This window comes from Mustela lutreola, chromosome 6 (genome assembly GCF_030435805.1).
Source record: "Mustela lutreola isolate mMusLut2 chromosome 6, mMusLut2.pri, whole genome shotgun sequence".
NCBI classification, from domain to species: Eukaryota; Metazoa; Chordata; class Mammalia; order Carnivora; family Mustelidae; genus Mustela; species Mustela lutreola.
This window is the reverse complement of record NC_081295.1, coordinates 12,709,666-12,730,553: the sequence shown is the minus strand read 5'-3', so window position 1 is coordinate 12,730,553 and position 20,888 is coordinate 12,709,666. Positions and strand designations below refer to the sequence as shown.

At 38.0% G+C, this 20,888-nt stretch overlaps 1 protein-coding gene across 7 annotated transcripts in view; it reads right to left on the bottom strand.

The window, feature by feature from the left end:
• IPCEF1 (interaction protein for cytohesin exchange factors 1) overlaps positions 1–20,888 on the bottom strand; it is a 205,630-nt gene that overhangs the window by 98,580 nt on the left and 86,162 nt on the right. For all 7 annotated transcript variants that reach the window (XM_059176708.1, XM_059176710.1, XM_059176712.1 and 4 more), the window contains one exon: positions 5,414–5,466. In XM_059176708.1, coding sequence (XP_059032691.1) covers positions 5,414–5,437 — 24 coding nt within the window. In that variant the 5' untranslated portion in view covers positions 5,438–5,466. The remainder of the gene's footprint in view (positions 1–5,413; positions 5,467–20,888) is intronic.

Here is a 20,888-nt window from a genome sequence, read left to right as displayed (position 1 = left end):
CAGCAGAGTTAAGCAGCGTAAGATTGCTCCAATACCTTCCTCAACCCCCAAAGCCCCACATGCACAGAAAAAAGCCTCTAGGATTGATTGACACTCAATTTGAACTCACCTGAAGTGTTGACCATTACTATTTCCTTCTAGGTAAAACAAACTTGTGTTGACCAGATCTCTACTTTTATCTAAAATGCCATTTCCTCAAAAACTATCACAGCTTTTTCCAGCATCCTGTTTTAATCATATCCTCCAAATACTAAGAACCTAAAACCAAAGAAATAAGAATGCATGGAGTGGAGGAGGAGGGACTTGTGAGAGGGACGAAATTTTCCAGTGGCAGCTAACAAGACCCTACCCAGGAGTCTATGCCCCAGACAGCTGACAGGCACTGCTCTGCTGGAAGTCCTACTTGGAACAGCAAATGTGTTAAACATTCTCCGAGCTCTGATCTGTATGTCGGGCTTATGCACAACATTGTTGGCAAAGCCATTTTAACACAGCATTATGTTCATGTAGCCTAAAAAACAAGCTGCCAAAATGTGAGCTCTTTTTAGTTGATCAAAAATGTGAAAAATAAATTCCTCACTTCAACCCTGAATTATCCCCACATCCCTGAGACATACACCACAGGCATAGAGTTGGAGGAGCCAGCAGCTTCCTATGGGGGCTGGAATCATTTCCAGGTGGTTCACCCCACACAGTGCACAACAACCAGGCAATACACGATGTGTACGTAATGAATGCACAGCTTTCTTGCGGAGGAAACTCAATACTAGTTTGCAGTCCAGACAATAGGAGATAACACAGCCATAGCACCAGGCGTAAATGTCCCTTCACATTCAATGAGCCTGTCCTCATCAAGCACCAAAACTAAGCACAGTTACCATGATTTATATGTAGAGACTTTTATTTCAAGAAAGCTTTCCCTTGACATTTGATTTAATTTTAATTTGCATTAATATGTATTTCTTTTTTTTTAAAAAGATTTTATTTATTTACTTGAGAGAGAGACAGTGAGAGAGAGCATGAACGAGGAGAAGGTCAGAGAGAGAAGCAGACTCCCCATGGAGCTGGGAGCCTGATGCGGGACTTGATCCCGGGACTCCAGGATCATGACCTGAGCCGAAGGCAATTGTCCAACCAACTGAGCCACCCAGGCGTCCCTAATATGTATTTCTTATTAATTATTAAATATGTGTTAACATTTAACAAATTAATTTTATTTAAAATAATTCTTGAGGAATCAATATCATCAAGTTTTTATCACAGATAAATCTGATCATTCCTTCCCCATGAAAGCCATCTCTGAAAGTAAGAATTCTCAGTAGCTTTGGGTAAAAGAATGTCGTATGACAGTAAAAGAGGTAGTCTGTCACATTCCCTCTGAGCCTCGTCATCTTTAAGTTAAGGTTGTTTTCCTTTCTTAACTATAACTTTGTTACTAAGATCTGCGAACAGAGAACTTTCTTTTTTTTTTTTTAATTTCTTTTTAGTATAACAGTATTCATTGTTTTTGCACCACACCCAGTGCTCCATGCAATCCGTACCCTCCATAATACCCACCACCTAGTTCCCCCAACCTCCCACCCCCGGCCCCTTCAAAACCCTCAGATTGTTTTTCAGAGTCCATAGTCTCTCATGGTTCACCTCCCCTTCCAATTTCCCTCAACTCCCTTCTCCTCTCTAACTCCCTATGTCCTCCATGCTATTTGTTATGCTCCACAAATCAGTGAAACCATATGATAATTGACTCTCTCTGCTTGACTTATTTCACTCAGCATCATCTCTTCCAGTCCCGTCCATGTTGCTACAAAAGTTGGGTATTCGTCCTTTCTGATGGAGGAGAACTTTTTTAATTAAGCCTTTAAGATTCATATACTAGTTGTTATTTGTTTATGTGTTTATTCATCTATTTCTTTATTTTAGTAAGAAACTAATCATTAAAGAAAACTAAGCAATCCTGATTTAGGGTAGGGGCACCTGGGTGGCTCAGTGGGTTAAAACCTCTGCGTTCGGCTTGGGTCATGATCCCAGGGTCCTGAGATCAAGCCCTGCATCAGGCTCTCTGCTCAGTGAGGAGTGTGCTTCCCTTCCTTTCTCTCTGCCTGCTTCTCTGCCTACTTGTGATCTCTGTCTGTCAAATAAATAAATTAAATCTTTGAAAAAAATACTGATTTAGGGTATAATACTTTCTTATCACCACACGGTGATGTATGGAAAGCCTTATAAATATCAAGGACTGCACAGAAGGATTCTTAGAGATGTTTAGGGGTTGTACCAAATCTAATCATTATGTTGAAGATCTCCCAACAAGCTATGACCTAGATCCTAAAGACGATCATGCTAATTCTTTCTTTCAGGCCACAGTTGGGTAAATTATGGCTTTTGTTTATTCAACCACCAGTTATTGCACAATTATTTAGTGCCAAGGACGGGAGATTCAGTGGCTAGCAAGCTCTCACACAGCTTCCAGGCAAAGGCACAAAAGAGGGAATTGAACAAGGATAATGAGGTCCACACAAAAGTCCTATTACCCACAACTGGGGACTCAGGGGAGGTACCCCATACATTGATAAAAACAAAGCCAGAAAGATGAAGACCTGAGCATAGGAGGGTCTAATACAAAGATGCAGGAGTGAGCAGGAAGGCATGGACCCCGGAGTGTTGGGACATGACTACGTTCACAGTAGTGAAGTTACATCACGCAGGGCCTTGTAAATTATGTTTGAAACTCTAAGGTTTATCCAAAAGCCAATGGGAAGCCACTAAACAGGTGTCAGCAGGCAAGTAGCACAATCAGATCTGTGTGTAAGAACGTTCACTCCGGCTGTCACACGGGGGATCGGAGGGGGCAGGTGCAAAGGCAAGAGGCACAGCAGGCAGAGGGAAGAGCGAGTCTCATGTCTGCGAAGGTGGGGAAATAGTAAGAAGGTAAAACCGACAGAACTTGGTGAGTTAAGACCTTTGGTTCCATGTGAAGCTTTTGCTCTGAAAATTCTGCTATTTCCTTCAGAGGAAAGAAAAGACTACTATCAGATAACAAACAGCTCAGCTTAATGGAAAAAAAAAATGTTCTTCTACCACACACATAATAAAATTTCAAATGCTTAGAATTTAGTTTCTTGAGCAGCTTTACTAGTACCATTTACCATAGCAACCTCAATAACTAGCAGGCAAGAATAAAAAAAAGTGTCTTTAAAGTATTGCCCTCCCCCTGCACAGGGCAAACTCCTCATCATAAGCAGCAAGCAGGGAGCTCAGCACACAGAGCACAATCAATGTTAGGTTAGTGGAAATGAAGTGTAATTCAGGATGTGATTAGGTCAAATGTGTCGAGCCTCCTGAAACTACCCAGCATAAAAATAGGTCTCCTGTGCTACATTTTATTTGGAGAACAAATGACAGCAGAAAATTGAACTAATTTTCTGAATGGAAATATAAAATAGGGTAACCACTGAAAAGCAGCTAGAAGAAATGCTTAAGAGAGATGTTTAGCTATACCACCTAGACACTGATGGCTATGAGATCAAAATAACAGGTAAATAGGCACACTAGGAAAGTTGAGCTGATTGAGTTAGGTGGGGAAGATGGCTCAGGAAATGAAAAAGACCCATAAAAAGCCTGAGTTTCCACCAGTAAGAACAGAATCCACCTGCACCCAGGTCCAAGGAAAACAGGTTACATATTACAGCAGTACTGGCTCTGGGTTGGAAATTATATGGGTGGTATGTTAGTCCTTCAGTTATCACATCTACAGTCTCTTCCAATAGCTAGGGTTTTACTTGCCTTAAGATGTGGAGATCTGAACTTATTTCAAATAATATTTCCATTTCCAGGCCCTACATGGTATAATGGTTTATTCATGATAGAGTCAGGAGAGGTAAACATTGAACATTAAATGAATGTTTGAATGAATGAATGAATTCATTCATTAAAGTGTTTAGGTGTTCTCTTATTATCTTAGTTTTCATTTCTTCTTAAACACATATGATGAACTCCTTCCAGTTGGAACACTACATTCTTTCAGTAGGATAAGCAAACAGAATAAAAATTAAACCTTCCGTTACTTTTCTCAACCATTCTAATTCTCCCTTTCCATTTCTTTGCTTCATATAATATATACAAATGTACTTATAACCATATGCATTTTTTTTAATTTTATAAATTTTCAGGAATGTAAACTTCCTAACTGACAAATCTGTGTTCCTAACTGACAAATCTGTGATGCTCACCTTCTTTTGCCCTTGACCACAGGACCCTCCTTTAACACCTGGTGCTATGCCTTCATGTCTAACCCTGGCCAAGGCTCCCACTGCAGCTGCATTTATGCTCTTTGTTGTTCTTCTTTATTTTCCTCACGATTATTCACATCTCCATGATCAAACAACACCTACCCATTTGTGTCCAAGGGATCACATTTTCCTTTTCTGCAATTTTTAGATGGCAAATTTCCCAGGGTACATAACTGACTATAATTTGTGTTTTCATTTTTAGTTTTCTGCAGTCCTGTCTCCCAAAGTTTCTACCATTTTCATCACTAACAAGCTTTTCCTCCTCATTTAAAATTAACATCAGAATCAAAGGGCTCTCATTGTTTTCTCTATTTCTGGGATATAAAATTGTTAACGAAGCAGAGAATTAATCAGCTTCCCTGCTCTTCAGTAAGCTGTCCCTTCCACGAACCATCCAGTTCAATTTCTTCACCACTATTCCTGCAACCTGACTTGATGTCCATTTCCTAATTTGCATCAGAAAACCATGGCCATGTCCCCTATTTGGCAGGAAGTCCCTACTGTATTCATTCAACACCCCACTTCTGATTCTGCTTTTGGCTCTACTCTGAAAACTTTATCCTATGCATCCATCATGAGGTCATTACATTTGCCAAAAGATGCACATCATACAGTCCCACACTACCTCACACCCCCTCTTATTAGAAATATGTTATCTATATCAATTTTTTATTTTTCCTGACACCACAGGAGTCCTTGTCAAATAAAGGTAATAGACTTCCTCAGTCAACTTACCTAAATAGGCAAAATTATAGCTGTAAAATTATATTTTTTAAAAACCTACCATGTCAGTGTAATAATAGGCAGAATGTTTCCCATAAACATTGCATGAGAGTTTGCACTAATACCACAGTTGACCTCAAACATGGAGATACACTATGTACCACATGTTAAAATCACAGTTATATTTCCGACCTTAAAAGCAAATAGCTAGCAGTCTTAAATACTTGGTGATCATAAGAAACCCTGAAACCTCACCAAAGGATCATTTAATTCCAATGTGGCTAAGGAAATGAAGGGCAATAAATAGCTACCCAAACTTAAGATCAATTTGTTCATTTTTTTCTTACTCATTCCTCAAAGTGACAATGAATATTTAAGTCCACGGTGTCTCAAAGGGTACTTACAAGAGCATTGCCATCAGTCGCCATGTATGCTGTCAAATTGTTGGAAACAAAAGCTAGAAGAGAAAGAAAGTTTTTAAGTTAAATGTGGAATTAAAGCATTCATAAAAGCATATATCTCTTTGACAGGGGGAAAAGCATTTCTATTTTGATTGATGAATTTTACAATAAAAGTGATTCATTAAATGGCCTTTTAACACCGAATTCGATAAGCCAATATCTAAAATTGAGTTCATAATATAAGCCAGAATTCTTCTGAACATTGGCTAGTATCCTTTAAATCTACAACAAGATATGTGCATAATCTCCATACTTAATAATGTGTTCTATATAAACAAATATCTTTGAAAAACAAAACTATTTTCCTCTTTGTGTTGAACAACACAGTGTAAGATGTGGAAATATTTAATCCATTATGATTTTTTCTGATTCTAATAACTGAGCAATTTCAAAAATGTAACTAATCCCCATGCCTCAGAAGTCCCAACTTTAGTATGAAGATGAGCCCCTTTTGATGTGTTGCACTTTGTAGTGGATTACCTGAAAGACAAGATGTTCTGTGGTTTTAAGAAAAGCAGATGAAAGTAAAAACTCATATTTTCAGAATCTAACAAGCAAAGAAACTTGTTAAACATCCACCAGCCACTGAAACTCTTCCCAATGCAGAGAAACTTTCAATCTCTTTCAGTGACACGAGACATAGATCCATGATCTGGGTGAATTTATTCCTTATACCAATGCTTCCCAAATCTCAAAGAATGGCGTCCTCATTTTAATGTCAAAAACATCATATCTACATTATATAGGTATGAATAAAACACTTATTTATAAAATACCAAAGAAAAAAGCCACAATAAAAAGATTGATAAATTAATTGCTTATTTTTGTTTATTTAAAAGAATAGACAAGGGACGCCTGGGTTGTTCAGTTGGTTATGTCTGCCTTCAGCTCGGGTCATGATCGCAAAGTCCCAGGATCCAGTCTCATATTGGGCTTCCTGCTCAGGGGGAAGTCTGCTTCTCCCTCTGCCCTTCACCCCACTCTCACTCACTCTCACTCTCTTTCTCAAATAAATAAATAAATATTAACTAATTAATTAATTAATAGACTAAAGTCTAAGTAAAAATCAAATCACAAGCTGGTGAAAATATCTGCAATATATACCTAATATGTAAGAATCAATTTTAAAATGGGCTGAAGACAAGAATAGATGCTTTTCCAAAGAAGACATACAGATGGCATGAAAAGTTGTTCAACATCACGGATCATCAGACAAATGCAAATCAAAACTACAATGAGACTTCACTTCACACCTGTCATAATGGCTAAAATCAACAACACAAGAAACAAATGGCATTGGCAAGAATGTGGAGAAAGGAAAACCCTGCACTTCTGGTAGAAATGCAAACTGCTGTAGCCACTCTGGAAAACAGTACAGAATTTCCTCAAAAAATTAAAAATAGAACTACCCTATTTACCCAGAGAATACAAAAATACTAATTCAAAGGTACACATGCACCCCAATGTTATACAGCATTATCTACAATAGCCAAATTATGGAAACAACCCAAATGCCCATGAATGGATAAAGAAGCCGTAGTGTACGCAACAGAATATTACTCAGCCATCAAAGAGAATGACATCTTGCCGCTCGCAACAACATGGATGGAACTATAGTGTATTACCATAAGCAAAATAACTCAGAAAATGACAAATACCATATGATTTCACTCATATGTGGAATTTAAGCAATAAAACAAACAAGCAAAGGAGGAAAAAAAAAAAAAAACAGACATGGAGATATAGCAAGCAACAGATTCTTAACTATAGAAACCAAACTGGTGGTCACCAGAGGAGAGGCGAGCCTGGAGATAGGTGAAATAGGTGATGGGGATTATGGAGGGCACTTGTGATGAGCACTAAGTGGTGTATAGAAGTGCTGAATCACTATCTTGTACACCTGAAACCAATATAACACTGTACGTTAACTACCTGGAGCTAAAATAAAACCTTTAAAAAAATCATAAATAGAAAGAATTCTTAGACTCCAATAAGAAAATAATAGGCAAACTAATAGAAAAACAAGTGAAAATTTTCAAAAAATAAAAATACAAATGACTAATGTGTAACCTCATTAGCAATAAAATAAGTGCAAAATAAAACAACATGATTCCATTTTTAATCTTCAAGATGAACACACACACAAAAGATACATGATAGAATCCACATTTAGTGGAAGTGTGCTGAAAAGAATGTGTTGTTGTTGGAACGTCAAATTCTTACAGCCTAGCTGGAGGCTGGTTTTTCAAGATGATGATGATGACAATCATTGATCACCAATGCTCCCTGAGTCTTTACTATCTACTATCAACTATACTACACACTACCATACCAAACGTGCAGAGTTTTATAATATATCTTTAATGAAAAAGTAAGTAAAAACATGTGCAGCCAGCAAAGTCAACAAAACAAAGAGGCAACCCACGGAATGGGAGAAGATATTTGCAAATGACAGTACAGACAAAAGGTTGATATCCAGGATCTATAAAGAACTCCTCAAACTCAGCACACACGAAACAGACAATCATATCAAAAAATGGGCAGAAGAAATGAACAGACACTTCTCCAATTAAGACATAAAAATGACTAAGAGACACATGAAAAAATGTTCATCATCACTAGCCATCAGGGAGATTCAAATTAAAACCACATTGAGATACCACCTTACTTCAGTTAGAATGGTCAAAATTAGCAAGATAGGAAACAACAAGTGTTGGAGGGGATGTGGAGAAAGGGGAACCCTCTTACACTGTTGGTGGGAATGCAAATTGGTGCAGCCACTTTGGAGAACAGTGTGGAGATTCCTCAAGAAATTAAAAATAAAGCTTCCCTATGACCCTGCAATTGCACTACTGGGTATTTACCCCAAAGATACAGATGTAGTGAAAAAAAGGGCCATCTGTACCCCAATGTTCATAGCAGTCGCTAAATGTGGAAAGAGCCAAGATGCCCTTCAACAGATGAATGGATAAAGAAGATATGGTCCATATACACTATGGAGTATTATGCCTCCATCAGAAAGGATGAATACCCAACTTTTGTAGCAACATGGACGGGACTGGAAGAGATTATGCTGAGTGAAATAAGTCAAGCAGAGAGAGTAAATTATTCATATGATTTCATTTATTTGTGGAGCATAACAAATAGCATGGAGGACAAGGAGAGATGGAGAGGAGAAGGGAGTTGAGGGAAATTGGAAGGGGAGGTGAACCATGGGAGACTATGGACTCTGAAAACAATCTGAGGGTTTTGAAGGGGCAGGGGGTGGGAGGTTGGGGGAACCAGGTGGTGGATATTGAGAGGGCACAGATTGCATGGAGTGCTGGGTGCGGTGCAAAACAATGAATACTGTTACACTGAAAAAAAAAAAAAAAAAAACAAAAAAACATGTGCAGGGTGATCCCATTCACTTTTTATCGTGAAAATATAGGTTTATAGATGTAGTGAAAAGAAGGGCCATCTGTACCCCAATGTTCATAGCAGTCGCTAAATGTGGAAAGAGCCAAGATGCCCTTCAACAGATGAATGGATAAAGAAGATATGGTCCATATACACAATGGAGTATTGTGCCTCCATCAGAAAGGATGAATAACCAACTTTTGTATGAACATGGACAGGACTGGAAGAGATTGTGCTGAGTGAAATAAGTCAAGCAGAGAAAATCAATTATCATATGGTTTCACTTACTTGTGGAGCATAAGAAACAACACAAAGGACATTAGGAGATGGAGAGGAGAAGTGAGTTGGGGGAAATCAGAGGGGGAGACAAACCATGAGAGACTGTGGACCCTGAGAAACAAACTGAGGGTTTTGGAGGAGAGGGGGTTGGGGGGGTTGGGTAGGCCTGGTGGTGGTTATTAAGGAGGGCACATATTACATGAAGCATTGGGTGTGGTGCATAAACAATGATTTTTGGAACACTGAAAAAAAATTAAATTAAATTAAAAATATATATAGGTTTATATACATACATCCCATACATCAGTGCATTGGGGGAAAATGTCTAAAGGTAGTTACAGCAAAATGTGTAATCATCTATGAGAATTGGAATAACCAATAATGTATTGTTTGTTCCCATATGTATGTATTTCCTACAATGAGTATTTATTTTTAAAATAAAAAAAGTAAAAATTTTAAAAATAAAATAAAATAAATATTTTAAAATAAAAATAGCATTCTAATAAAATGCTATAAATATTTTATTGACTTGTTATAGCAATATATTTTTAATGTCTATTGATTGAACAAATATATAATAAGCAAAAGATGGTTTGAATTCAACAGCACCTTCAGGTAAAGAAGCTTGTAAACGTTTAAAAGTTACGAGCAAAGCTCTGGATTGGTCTGAACTGGATTTAAATCTCAGGTTAGCAATTTATTATGTAATCTTGGGCAAGTAACAAATATTTTGGGACTTCAAGACTCTCATCTGTGAAATGGAAACAGTAACAGTATTTCTATCTTAGGTTCAGAGAAGAATAAAGTTATAAAATATCTTTATTGTCATAAAACATTTATTTCTTTAGCACTAACTTATTAAAGTAAATGTCAGCTACATATACCCTTTAAATATGATATAAAGCATTGCTGTGTAATTTTCCTGACTCAAATGGCTAAGTAGCCCCTTCCCTAGAACAATAGAATAGCTACATCTATATTATTTATTAAACCATTACTACATCCTCTGCCAATTGATGATTTTCATGTATTGTGCCATATGATTATTAGAACTACCTAAGAATAATCCCCTATTATTACTCCCACGTCTTAGGTGAGACAATATAGGCAACATAGAGGAAGAAGTGAGTAAATGGATATTTCTAAATTCAAGCCCAGACTTGACAGTCTGTTCTCTTAACAGCACCATACTACCCTCACTCCCCCAAAGTCTCCCACAGGACATCGTTTCTAATGGCCATGGTATTCTATGTACCATGATGCTGTAGACAGGTCTCCCTGTTGGGACAATGAGAATGTCAAAGGTAGAGGCCAAGACCCAGTCTTCTCTATGCCCCAGGGTCTATCTGAGTAAACCATACAGCTTAGGCAAGAGTTACCAAAATAATTTTTCTTAATTAATAGATCAGTCCATCAGAAAATTATTATTTCAGTGGAATTCTGAATCCCTTTGCTCAGCCAGATTTCTAACAGTAAAATAAGAAGAAATGACAGAAGATGATGGAAGACAAAAAAAAAAAAAAATTCATCTCTAATTTTCCAGTAAGCATTGGGGTTTGTTGACAACACACTACTCTAGTCATGCATATCAAACCTTCTTTTGGTCGCATGGGATATTTCCCTTGTACATATTGTATCCCTTAACCCCTAACGATCTCTTAGGTGTATTCACTTGTCTATACTCATTTCAACCACTGTTGTCAAAGGTACCTCCCTCTTGGACCACTGAAGAAACATCCCAGCTGATGTCCTGGTTTGCTTTCTTGACCAGAGCAATGTTTTTCAATGCCCATTAAACTATACATCTTTTCTTAAATCTCTACAGTTGTCAATGAGTCTTGGGATAAAAAGACTAATATCATGAAAATCTATTAAGGAAGGTTCTGCCTGGCCTCTGCCTCCTCTCTAGCCCCACCTTGGATTATTTCTATGTCTCTTTCTTCCCTGACTCATGAGGTTTCTTTTTAATTTAATTTAATTTAATTTAATTTAATGTTTCTACATGGATCTTTGTTCATGCTCTTAAATAGCCTGCACCCAAGATGGTTTATCAGCACCATCTAATTCAGCCCTTCAACCAAATGTCATCTAGTCAAGAAAGCTTTCCACAGTTCTTATGAGAGATCAATCCCCTTTGGCAAGCTCTCATAGCATGTTGTCTTTTATTCATAGAAGTTCTCATAATTGTACTGAATTATTAATGTTACAATTAGTTCTTTCATTCTGACTCCCCAGTATAGTAAAAGTTACCTGGAGGCAGGTACAGAATGTCTTGTCTTGCTCACTCATTTACCACTGTATCCCCAGTCTTTGTTTACCAGGTAGTTCAACAGATACTTGTTGAGAAAATGAATTAAAAATACAAGCTAGTAAAAACACTAAACTATAGATGAGTTTCAATAAACAAAATCTATGAATTCCAAATTTTTTGTTTAGGGATATAGTGCTGTCAGGAATATGCCTCTAAAATTCTCCTTCCCAGTCTGCAGGATATGGAAATGAGACTGTTGATGTCAGCCTTCTTGGAGCCAAAGAGCAAATGCATAGAAACGATATGCAATCAGTGGTGTGGGCAGGGAAAAATAAGGGGACGGGGATACGTAGGCCTAGATATGCTATTGTAGAGACTATATGTGAGTGTTTACTTAATAATTTTAGAGTTTCAGTACCTTATTTCTTGAAGTAGTGAACATAAATGAAATTGAAAATTTCACCAAAATGATTCGAAGATAATTTGGGGCAGAAAAATCATTAAAACACTTTAGCTCAACTCTTTCCTCTCCTCTTCCATGAAAAGCCCATAGTCATAATCCAAAAGAATTAAGAAGTGAAAAGGTGGTTATGGAGACTAATGTGAATATGTTTACTTATTGCTTAGATAATGAAAACCAGCTTGGCTAACCATGTTAACAGCACACATGTTATCTATATGTTGATAAGCTAAACATGTAGTTCCAAGATTTTGATAAATATATTTATAAGGCACACAGTGAAAGCAATTAATGAAAAAATAATAATGACACTGATGAAGGTGTCTTGATAATTTCGTCTTATTCCCAACCCTGAGAATATCAGTTTAAGTAAGGTGCCCATAAGTAAAAAGAGTTAAAGGAAGGAGGTTACCTGACATATCTTGATAAAGGATTTTTTATAAAGGATTTCTGTATAATTCCCAAGAATTAAAAATGTATAAGAACGTAATGACAAGGCAAAAATAACTTTCATAAATCAAGAGGTTTCTAATTCTTTGCTTTCAACAAAATTAAAGAAAAATCTATTTTGATTGTTAATTATTAAAAGCAATTGTGATAAAAAAATAAAAATAAAAGCAGTTTTGATAGATCACATGGGGTATTTGGCATATACTTGGAAGGGGTTCAAAAGTGCTTCATTTCCATCTATTTATGTGAAAAACAGTTTTAAGTCTTCACATACATAGAAAGCAACAAAAGGATTAAAACTTGTTCTGAACTCTTTCATTCTGCCAATAAATATTATTCACCTATAAGTAGTTCCATAATTAGGGGAAAAGCCTCATCTATATCTCATTAAATTATGCATTCTCAATAAAAATATGTACCTCTTGCACTAACCATTGTCAAAATAGCATATTCATATTGTTTGTCAAATTGCATACTAATAATAACTATAATGATAACCCACTCTAAATGAAATCTTATATGGCTTAAAGAATTGTGTCACACAAAAAAATTAAATCAATTCAGTTTAAGTATGTATTTTTTGCTGAAATAAAATAAACTCATCAATGAAAGTTTTTGAAGCAAATATATATATCTATATATCTATATATATAATATATATAAAATAATTGAATAAAAACCCATGGAATAGTAGAATGAAAATATGAGTTCCACGGGGGAAGAAAACAGAGTAATGTAAAATTAAAATTTCAAAGATGACTTTTTAAAAAATATATATATATATGTGACATACCCAATCTTTGTGCTATTTCTATCACATAGGTTATATTTAAAAAGAAATATAATCTTTTTACTATCAAGATTTATCATATGTCAGAAATGGCATCTTTTACAATTATTTAAACAAACATACAATAAAAACTCTAGGTGACAATGTAAGGTTTTGGGGGGTACATAGGGCTTCCAAATTACTTTCTGGGTAGACAACCAAAATAACATGTTTCAAAAATACTACCCACATAGGGATTAGGGTCAAACATTTCACTCTGCCACTTGTTAAATGTGGAAACTTATTAAAATCGCTTAATTTGCCTGCATAATAGACACCACATATGTTAAACAGAAATAATAACCAGCTCGGGGATTTTGTGAGAATTAAATGAAATACCGTATGAGAAGCCTGCAAGACCTGATGCGTGTTCACCAAGTGGTAGCAATTATCTTGAATGGGAGCAATTACCTGGAAATGGCTTTGTTATAGAAAACTATTCTTCCTGATGGAATTAGCACACAACTATAGGATGTGAGCAAGTGTGATAACAGGTTTCATCAAATAAAATAGCTTTTACTCTTCAAGGTTGATTAAACTCCCTAACTTACTCTCCTAGAGACATTTCCGGTGCCTTGTTTCAGAGTTTAAGGATTTAAAGGAATAATTTTCTCAGTCCCATTTGAGACGGTTATCTTCTTTAAAAAAACAACTCCTTAACACACCACCTCATGAGACTCAGCCAAAACAATGAGGCTGCAAATACTGCTTTTAAGTTTGTGAAATGAAAACAAATGTATTCCTGATAAGCTCAGCAACTAAAAAGCAGAAATGCCATCTCATTACCAAATGGATAATAAAGCTAATTTCAAAAAAGATGGTAAGTCTCATTATATGTACTGGTTGTTAGGGACTGAATGTTTGTGTTCCCCACCCCCTCCCAAAATTCAGAGGTTGAAATTTAACCCCCCTGTGATATGTTTGGAAGTGGGGCCTTTGGAAGCCGATCAGGTCATGATGGTGGAGTCCTCATAAATGAGATTAAGGCCCTTAAAAAGACCAGAGAGGTAGCTAGCTCCCTTTTTATCATGTGAAGAGACAAGAGAAATGGTGAATCTGCAACCCAGAAGAGATCTCTTATGAGAACCCAACCATGATGGTCCCATGATACTGAACCCCCAGCCTTCAGAATTATGACAAATAAATTTGTGTCATTGACAAGGCACCCAGTTATGGTATTTTGGTATAGAAGCCCAAGCTGACTAGGAGGTCAGTGAAGAATCATTCTACTTTGTTTAAGGCACAAACAATATACAAGTTTATTCTAGCAATTTATTTTAGAAGCTGTTTAGCAAATTAGTTAAGTTAGAAATATTGACTCTGGTCTTCTATCATTTTAAAACCAGAAAATAAACCAACACATCAACATGCAACCAATACTCTATTGATAAAGAAGGCAATTGCTAGTATAATTGGTACTTTTTTTTAAAGAGCAAAGAAATTCACTAAAGGCAGTTATTGGTACTACTTTTCCAAAAGCAACTGCCTTGATTATTCCCCTCTGGACCTTATAATCTTTGGGATGATGCAACAAAATAAGCACCATGTCTAGTTTTAAAAGTTTTTGAAAAGAAGACAATTTAGATGAGCTCTGAGCGTTATATGGAAGTGCTGAATCACTATATAGTACACCTGAAACTAATATATTACATTGTATGTTAACTACCAGGAATTTAAATAAAAACTTTTTTTTAAAAAAAAGACAATTTTTTGTGCGATTTAAAGATAGTTTTTAAGGTGGACTAAACTATGACCTAGATTTATTCTTTTTCTTTTGAACAGAGCAAGACAGCTCTGAACTAAAATTTTAAAAACCCACATATTAATTCATAACATGCTTATCCTTTAAAATTACAACACTGGCATTTGACAAGACATTCGCAGAGCAGCAAACAAATTTATAGAAAGTCCATGAACAGAGACAAACAATGTGCATTATTCTTAATCCTGGAACTAGAGCTAAAAAGGAAATAGAAAATGCTGGTCACTCTAGAGGCAGAAGGCTCAGATATCAAAAAGCACATGATACGTGTGGTAACAAACTTAACTAGAAATGAGAACCATAAGCAAGCATCTTCTGTTACATGGTAGTCCATCAAAGCAATGCCATGGGAAGCAAGAGAGAAAATCCATCTTTGCTAATGTATAAAGAAATGACAGGAAATAATCCATTAGTTTAGCCAATTAGGAGGAGATCTCTTGTTAAGGCAGAGGAAGAGAGAAGGAAGCAAAACACAAGATAACCCCTCTGTGAGCACATACACAGTGATGTATGGGAGGAATGTCTAGAATTGTTACTTGGTTCAAGAAATTCATGAGAGGAAAATGGCTTAATAAAATTATCTTGTGGTTTCTTTTCTTTTTTTAAGATTTACTTATTTATTCCAGTGGGGGAGGAGTAGAAGGAGAGGGAGAGAAACTCAAACACTTCCCATGCTCACTACAGAGCCCAACCTGGGGCTCCATGCTGGACTCAATATCAGGACCCTGAGATCATGACCCTGAGAGCACAAACTGAGCTGAGACCAAGAGTCACATGCTTAACCTACTGCACCACCCAGATGCCCCCATCTTTTCTTTTAAATTTAAGCTCTATTGTGATCCTGATTCCAATCTATTTCCTGCATGTTTTAAACATCTTATTCTTTCTTTCTCTATCATCTATTTTCTCTTTCTTATTGTTAACTTTTCCACTCATTTTGCTACATTTCTGCTCTCGCTCCACTTTGAGGATGAACTGACAGATGGTTTTCAGAGCCACGGCTTTTTTTAAACAGAAACTATGATGATTAAAATTACTTTATTTTCAACACCACTAAAATACTGCGATACATCATCTAAAGAGACTGGCAGACCTTTCTCTCACTTGTCCTTCTTGCATCCCCACAGGATGCAACTCAGTCCTGACAATCAAGGCTTAGACAGAAAAATCTACAAATCTAAGCAAGGAAAGCTTCTTTTTCAGCCAATCATGTCAATCTCTGCTCCCAAGGGACCATTTTTCCATGGTAACAAGCAGGTGGCAAACTGTAAGACATCCTGAGAAATCTGTCTCTTTTACCTCCTGGAAGAACCTGTAACAAATACAAGTGGCTGTTGACCATGCCCCTTGGGGAGGCATGAAACTCCTTTGTATCCCTGGACTGCAGGGCTCTCTGGCTCTTCTCTGAGCTTCCAGAACCCAAAACTTCAAAGATTATGGTCTGCACCCCAACATGCTCTTAGGGCTCAGACAAGAGCCTTGCTGATCTCCCAGTGGGGCCATGGCAGATCATCCTGGGCCCATGGCTCCCAAATGAGGCACTTTCCCTTCCCCAGCTCATAGAGTTGACTGGATGCCAGAAGAGACTCATGTCTGTGGGGCTGATTGTGTTCCCATGATTATTTTAAATTCCGTAATGCCAACCCTGTAAGTGATTCTTCCCAGAAGCCTTCCAGAATTAGGCTAGCATGCTGACTTTGGCTATTCAAATTATTCTATAGGCAGGGATCCCCCAAAACAGATTTGCATACCCTCCTAAACACACACAAACATACACACTAGCAGCAGCCTTGTACAACACTGCAGATAAATCCTGCATGATACCTGCCTCCTCTCCTAGGCCAGTGACAGATCCCAGAAACTTCAAGAATCCAGTCGTTCTAAGATTCAATCTAGCTGTGTGTTTTGGTCCAATCTAAGAGATTTGTGATTGAAACCCAAGGAACCTCCTCAAAGGCTTATACTAGCACGAAGATGCTACATGAAGTAGGGGAAGGGTCACGAGCCTATCATAAGGCCACAGGAAACACTGGGAGCCCCTAAAAAAACTATTAATTATTGGGTCCACTACAGTCTGACTCAGGAGCACACCCCAATTCTCTATAATGGCAGCCCCTAAGTAATGACACCTGATGCCTTCAGTCCAGGTTGTGGGAGTTAGAGCAGATGCAGTGCTGTAAGTTGGACCAGATAAAAATGGCAAGGGATGGCCCTTACTTTTCTGCAATTTGCACCTTTAAATTTCTCTACTCAATCATTCTTTATTCTACAAGAATAATAATCATATTTTCTCTCTATGAAAGATAATAAATTTTTCTGCTTATAAAATCCGGACTATATGGGCACTGCTCTGGGCCAACCAATCACTCTAATTCAACTTTCCCAATTGACCTTCTACTGAACCTTTTTCACCAAAGTTAATAAAATATACCCTACGTAGGCAGTGGTCTCTGCTATAGGACCATTGCTGGCTGGAAGAAAGCCAGAAAAAGAAAACATAATGCACAGCTATTTCCACCCATTGTTGTGGACTTGAGCCAAAATTCCTTTTTTGTCTGGCTAGCTCTTTCACTGGGAAATATCACTTTAACGGGCCTTATTATTTTGCAAAGGTAGTGTCCCAAGCCTTGTCAGACAGGAGAGGTAGACACCATTAAGAGCGAAACTGCTGTGCATAATAATGGGAAGGCTTCCTTTATTAAGAATAGGGTAACTGGAGTGACAGTCCCCAGATGGCAACAAAAGTTGTTTCTTATTTTGCTCCCCCTCACAAGAAGAACAAGTAACATCTATTCAAGAACAAGACCCTACTGGCAGAGTCCTAGGGCACAAGGATGAGGCTGAAGCAGCCCTCTGCACCTCAAACACCACGCTGATGCCTTAGAAGGATAAGAGAAGAGGCTACATGTTGACTACACTGCCCCTCCCCCAGGACAGGGCCACACCATGAGCAGAGGTCGCTCTGAGCCTCTAGTTCCTCCAGTGGCAAAAAAGATCCCAAAGGGACAATCAACCTCCCCCAGCATTGTGAGTCTCTTTGTGGGAGCCTCTACCCTTAAAGTGCACTTTAAGGATCAGAGAGCAATCTGTAGGGCCCAGCCACCAAAAATCTGACTACGATGGAGAAGTTGGGAAGGGGTTGCAACAACCAGCACACAGATCTTGGCAGACCAAGTTCATGCCTGCAGTGCCCAAGTAGTAATCCCAGTCAGTGGCTCTGTTCACCTATAGAACCAAGTTGGGACTGCAATCTGACAGGGAACTCTGGTGATGCAGACCTGTCTGTTTGGGATCCTAAAACAAGTTTTGCCAGCTCCAGAACTGTTTTTGCTGAGTCAGAGCCCCACCTGCTGTGGAGAGTGCCTTCTAGGCCCATGTGATGAAAAGGGCTGATGACAAGTCCTCAAACTTGTGCAGCCCAGTGGCACCGGAGCCAAGAGGCGGGTGAAGAGAGCTCCTCCAGAACAAAGCCAGTACCAGGTGTGGAGGCTTCCCATGCTCTGTGTGTGTAGGGGGATTCATTCTTAGCCAAGACTGCCAGTAGCTCCTGGTCCGACCCAGCCAGACAGCCTATTTGGGAAGTTGAGGATAGTCTGGAATGGTTCCTCCACAACCACCTAGGCAAGGCAGCTGACACATGGACTCACCAGCTGTGGAGAGTGTCTTCTGGCCCCATCAAACCAGAAGGGCTGGTGAAAACAACTGGAAGCTATGCAGCCCAGAGGTGCTGTAGTCGAGAATAGGGCACACAGAGCCAGCAGTTTTCAGAGCAAAGCCGGTGACCCTGTTTGGCCAGGGAACTTGGGGTGCATGTCAGCTTGAGTTAAAATAACAAAGTGGCTATAGAGCTGCTTCCATTACACCTGGGCAGGGAATCTAATTCATAGCCCTACTCCTCACTGAAGATAGCCTTCAGTCTGTCTGACAAGAATTTAACCAGAACACACACAAAGCTGCACAGTACATTCAACAGCCCTACGTACAGTGCCACTGGAAGAGAGAGCACAGCTGGTGGCTTCCTTTATCTACAGAGCAGAACTGATGAAGTCACCTGACCAGGGAATTCAGTGCATCCTCAGGCCTGATGCAAGTCCCCAAACAACAAGCTGTATAGTCCTGGACCCTGACCTACTGTCCTCCCAGGACTGGGAAGCTAATTTATAGCCTCAGCTATTATCTAGTCAACTTGACCAAAAAATTCAGGTCACTGTGGGATGTATCCTACAGCCTCACTTGTGTAAGGAACCAAGCCCATACTGTTCTCAACCAGTAGCACACCCCCCATCTCCATCACCAGAGTTTGAACAGTTGCCTCTCTCAAAAATAGATAATAGTTGGTCTCACCTGCCCAAAGATATTATCAGAAGACACACCTAGAAACCCAAACTAAGCTAACTGCTGAAAAACTGCCTTTGCCAAAGCAAACCTGTTAAGATTGGGAAAGGAACCCCATTACTCGAATGCACAAATACCAACATAAAGAAATAAGGAACACACACACACACACACACACACACACACACACACACACACCAGATAAGTGTGGCACCACCAAAAGAGACTGATAAAGCTCTAATAACTGGCCTTAAAGAAATGGATATCACTAAATCCTACCCCTGGAACTAATGTTTCACTGTATGTTAACTAACTGGAATTTAAATAAAAACTTGAAGAAAAAAAAATAATGGATATCTATGAACTGCAAGACAAAGAATTCAGAATAATCCTCTTTGGAAAGTTTAGTGAACTATAAGAAAACAAAATTAAGAAAACAATGCATGAACAAAATGAAAAGTTTGAAGGAAATACCAACTATAAAAAAAGAAATGAAGAAAGAAATTCTCAAGTTGAAAAATATAATAACTGAACTGAAGAATTTGATAGAGTTACCAAAGTAGACACAGCAATGTGGAAGAAAGAATCAGTGACCTGCACGATAGGACATTAGAAATTATCCAGTCAGAAGAGCAAAAATAAAAAATAATGAAGAAAATCTATGGGAATTATAGGACACAACAACAACAAAACAAAAATATTTGCATTAAGGAATTCCAGAAAAAGAAGAGAAAGAGAAAAAGATAGAAAGTATATTTTTAAAAATAATGGTGAAAACCTTTCTGAACCTGGTGAAAAAAAGTAGACATCTGGATCCATGAGTTCCAAGTGATCCCAAATAGGTTGGACCCAAATAACACTACACTAAGAGACATTATAATTAAATTGTCAAAAGACGAAGACAACAAATTTGAGAAGCAGCAAGAGAAAAGGGAGAAGTTACATACAAGGGAACCCCCATGGAATGGGATGACATATTCAAAATATTGAAAGAAACTATCAACCAAGAATTCTATACCTTGTGAACCTGTCCTTCAGAACGAAGAGGGATAAAGACTTCCCGGACAAACAAAAACTGAGGGACTTCATTACAACCAACCTGCCTTATAAGAAATGTTAAAGGGATTTCTTTGAGTAGGAGAGAAAGAACACTAAATTAAAAGCATAAAAATAGGGATGCCTGGGTGGCTCAGTTGGTTAAGCAGCTGCCTTCAGCTCAGGTCATGATCCCAGCGTCATGGGATTGAGTCCCACATCGGGCTCCTTGCTCTGCAGGGAGCCTGCTTCTCCCTCTGACTCTGCCTTCCACTCTGTCTGCCTGTGCTCGCTCTCGCTCGCTCTCTCTCTGACAAATAAATAAATAAAATCTTTTTTAAAAAAAGCATAAAAATAGAAAAAGGTAGCATAAATTACATCAGTAACCGTACATATATAGGCATAGTTAGATTTTGCAGTATGGTAATAATGGTGCCTAACTCACAACTCTGGTTTAAAATTTTAAAAAATGAATGTAGTAAAATAACCACAAATATAATAATCTATTATTAGTTACATAATCTAACATGTAAATTCTAACAGCAATAACCTAAATGTGAAGGGGATAAGAAATAAAAATGTAAAGATACAAATTCTATTGAAGTTAATTCATTACCT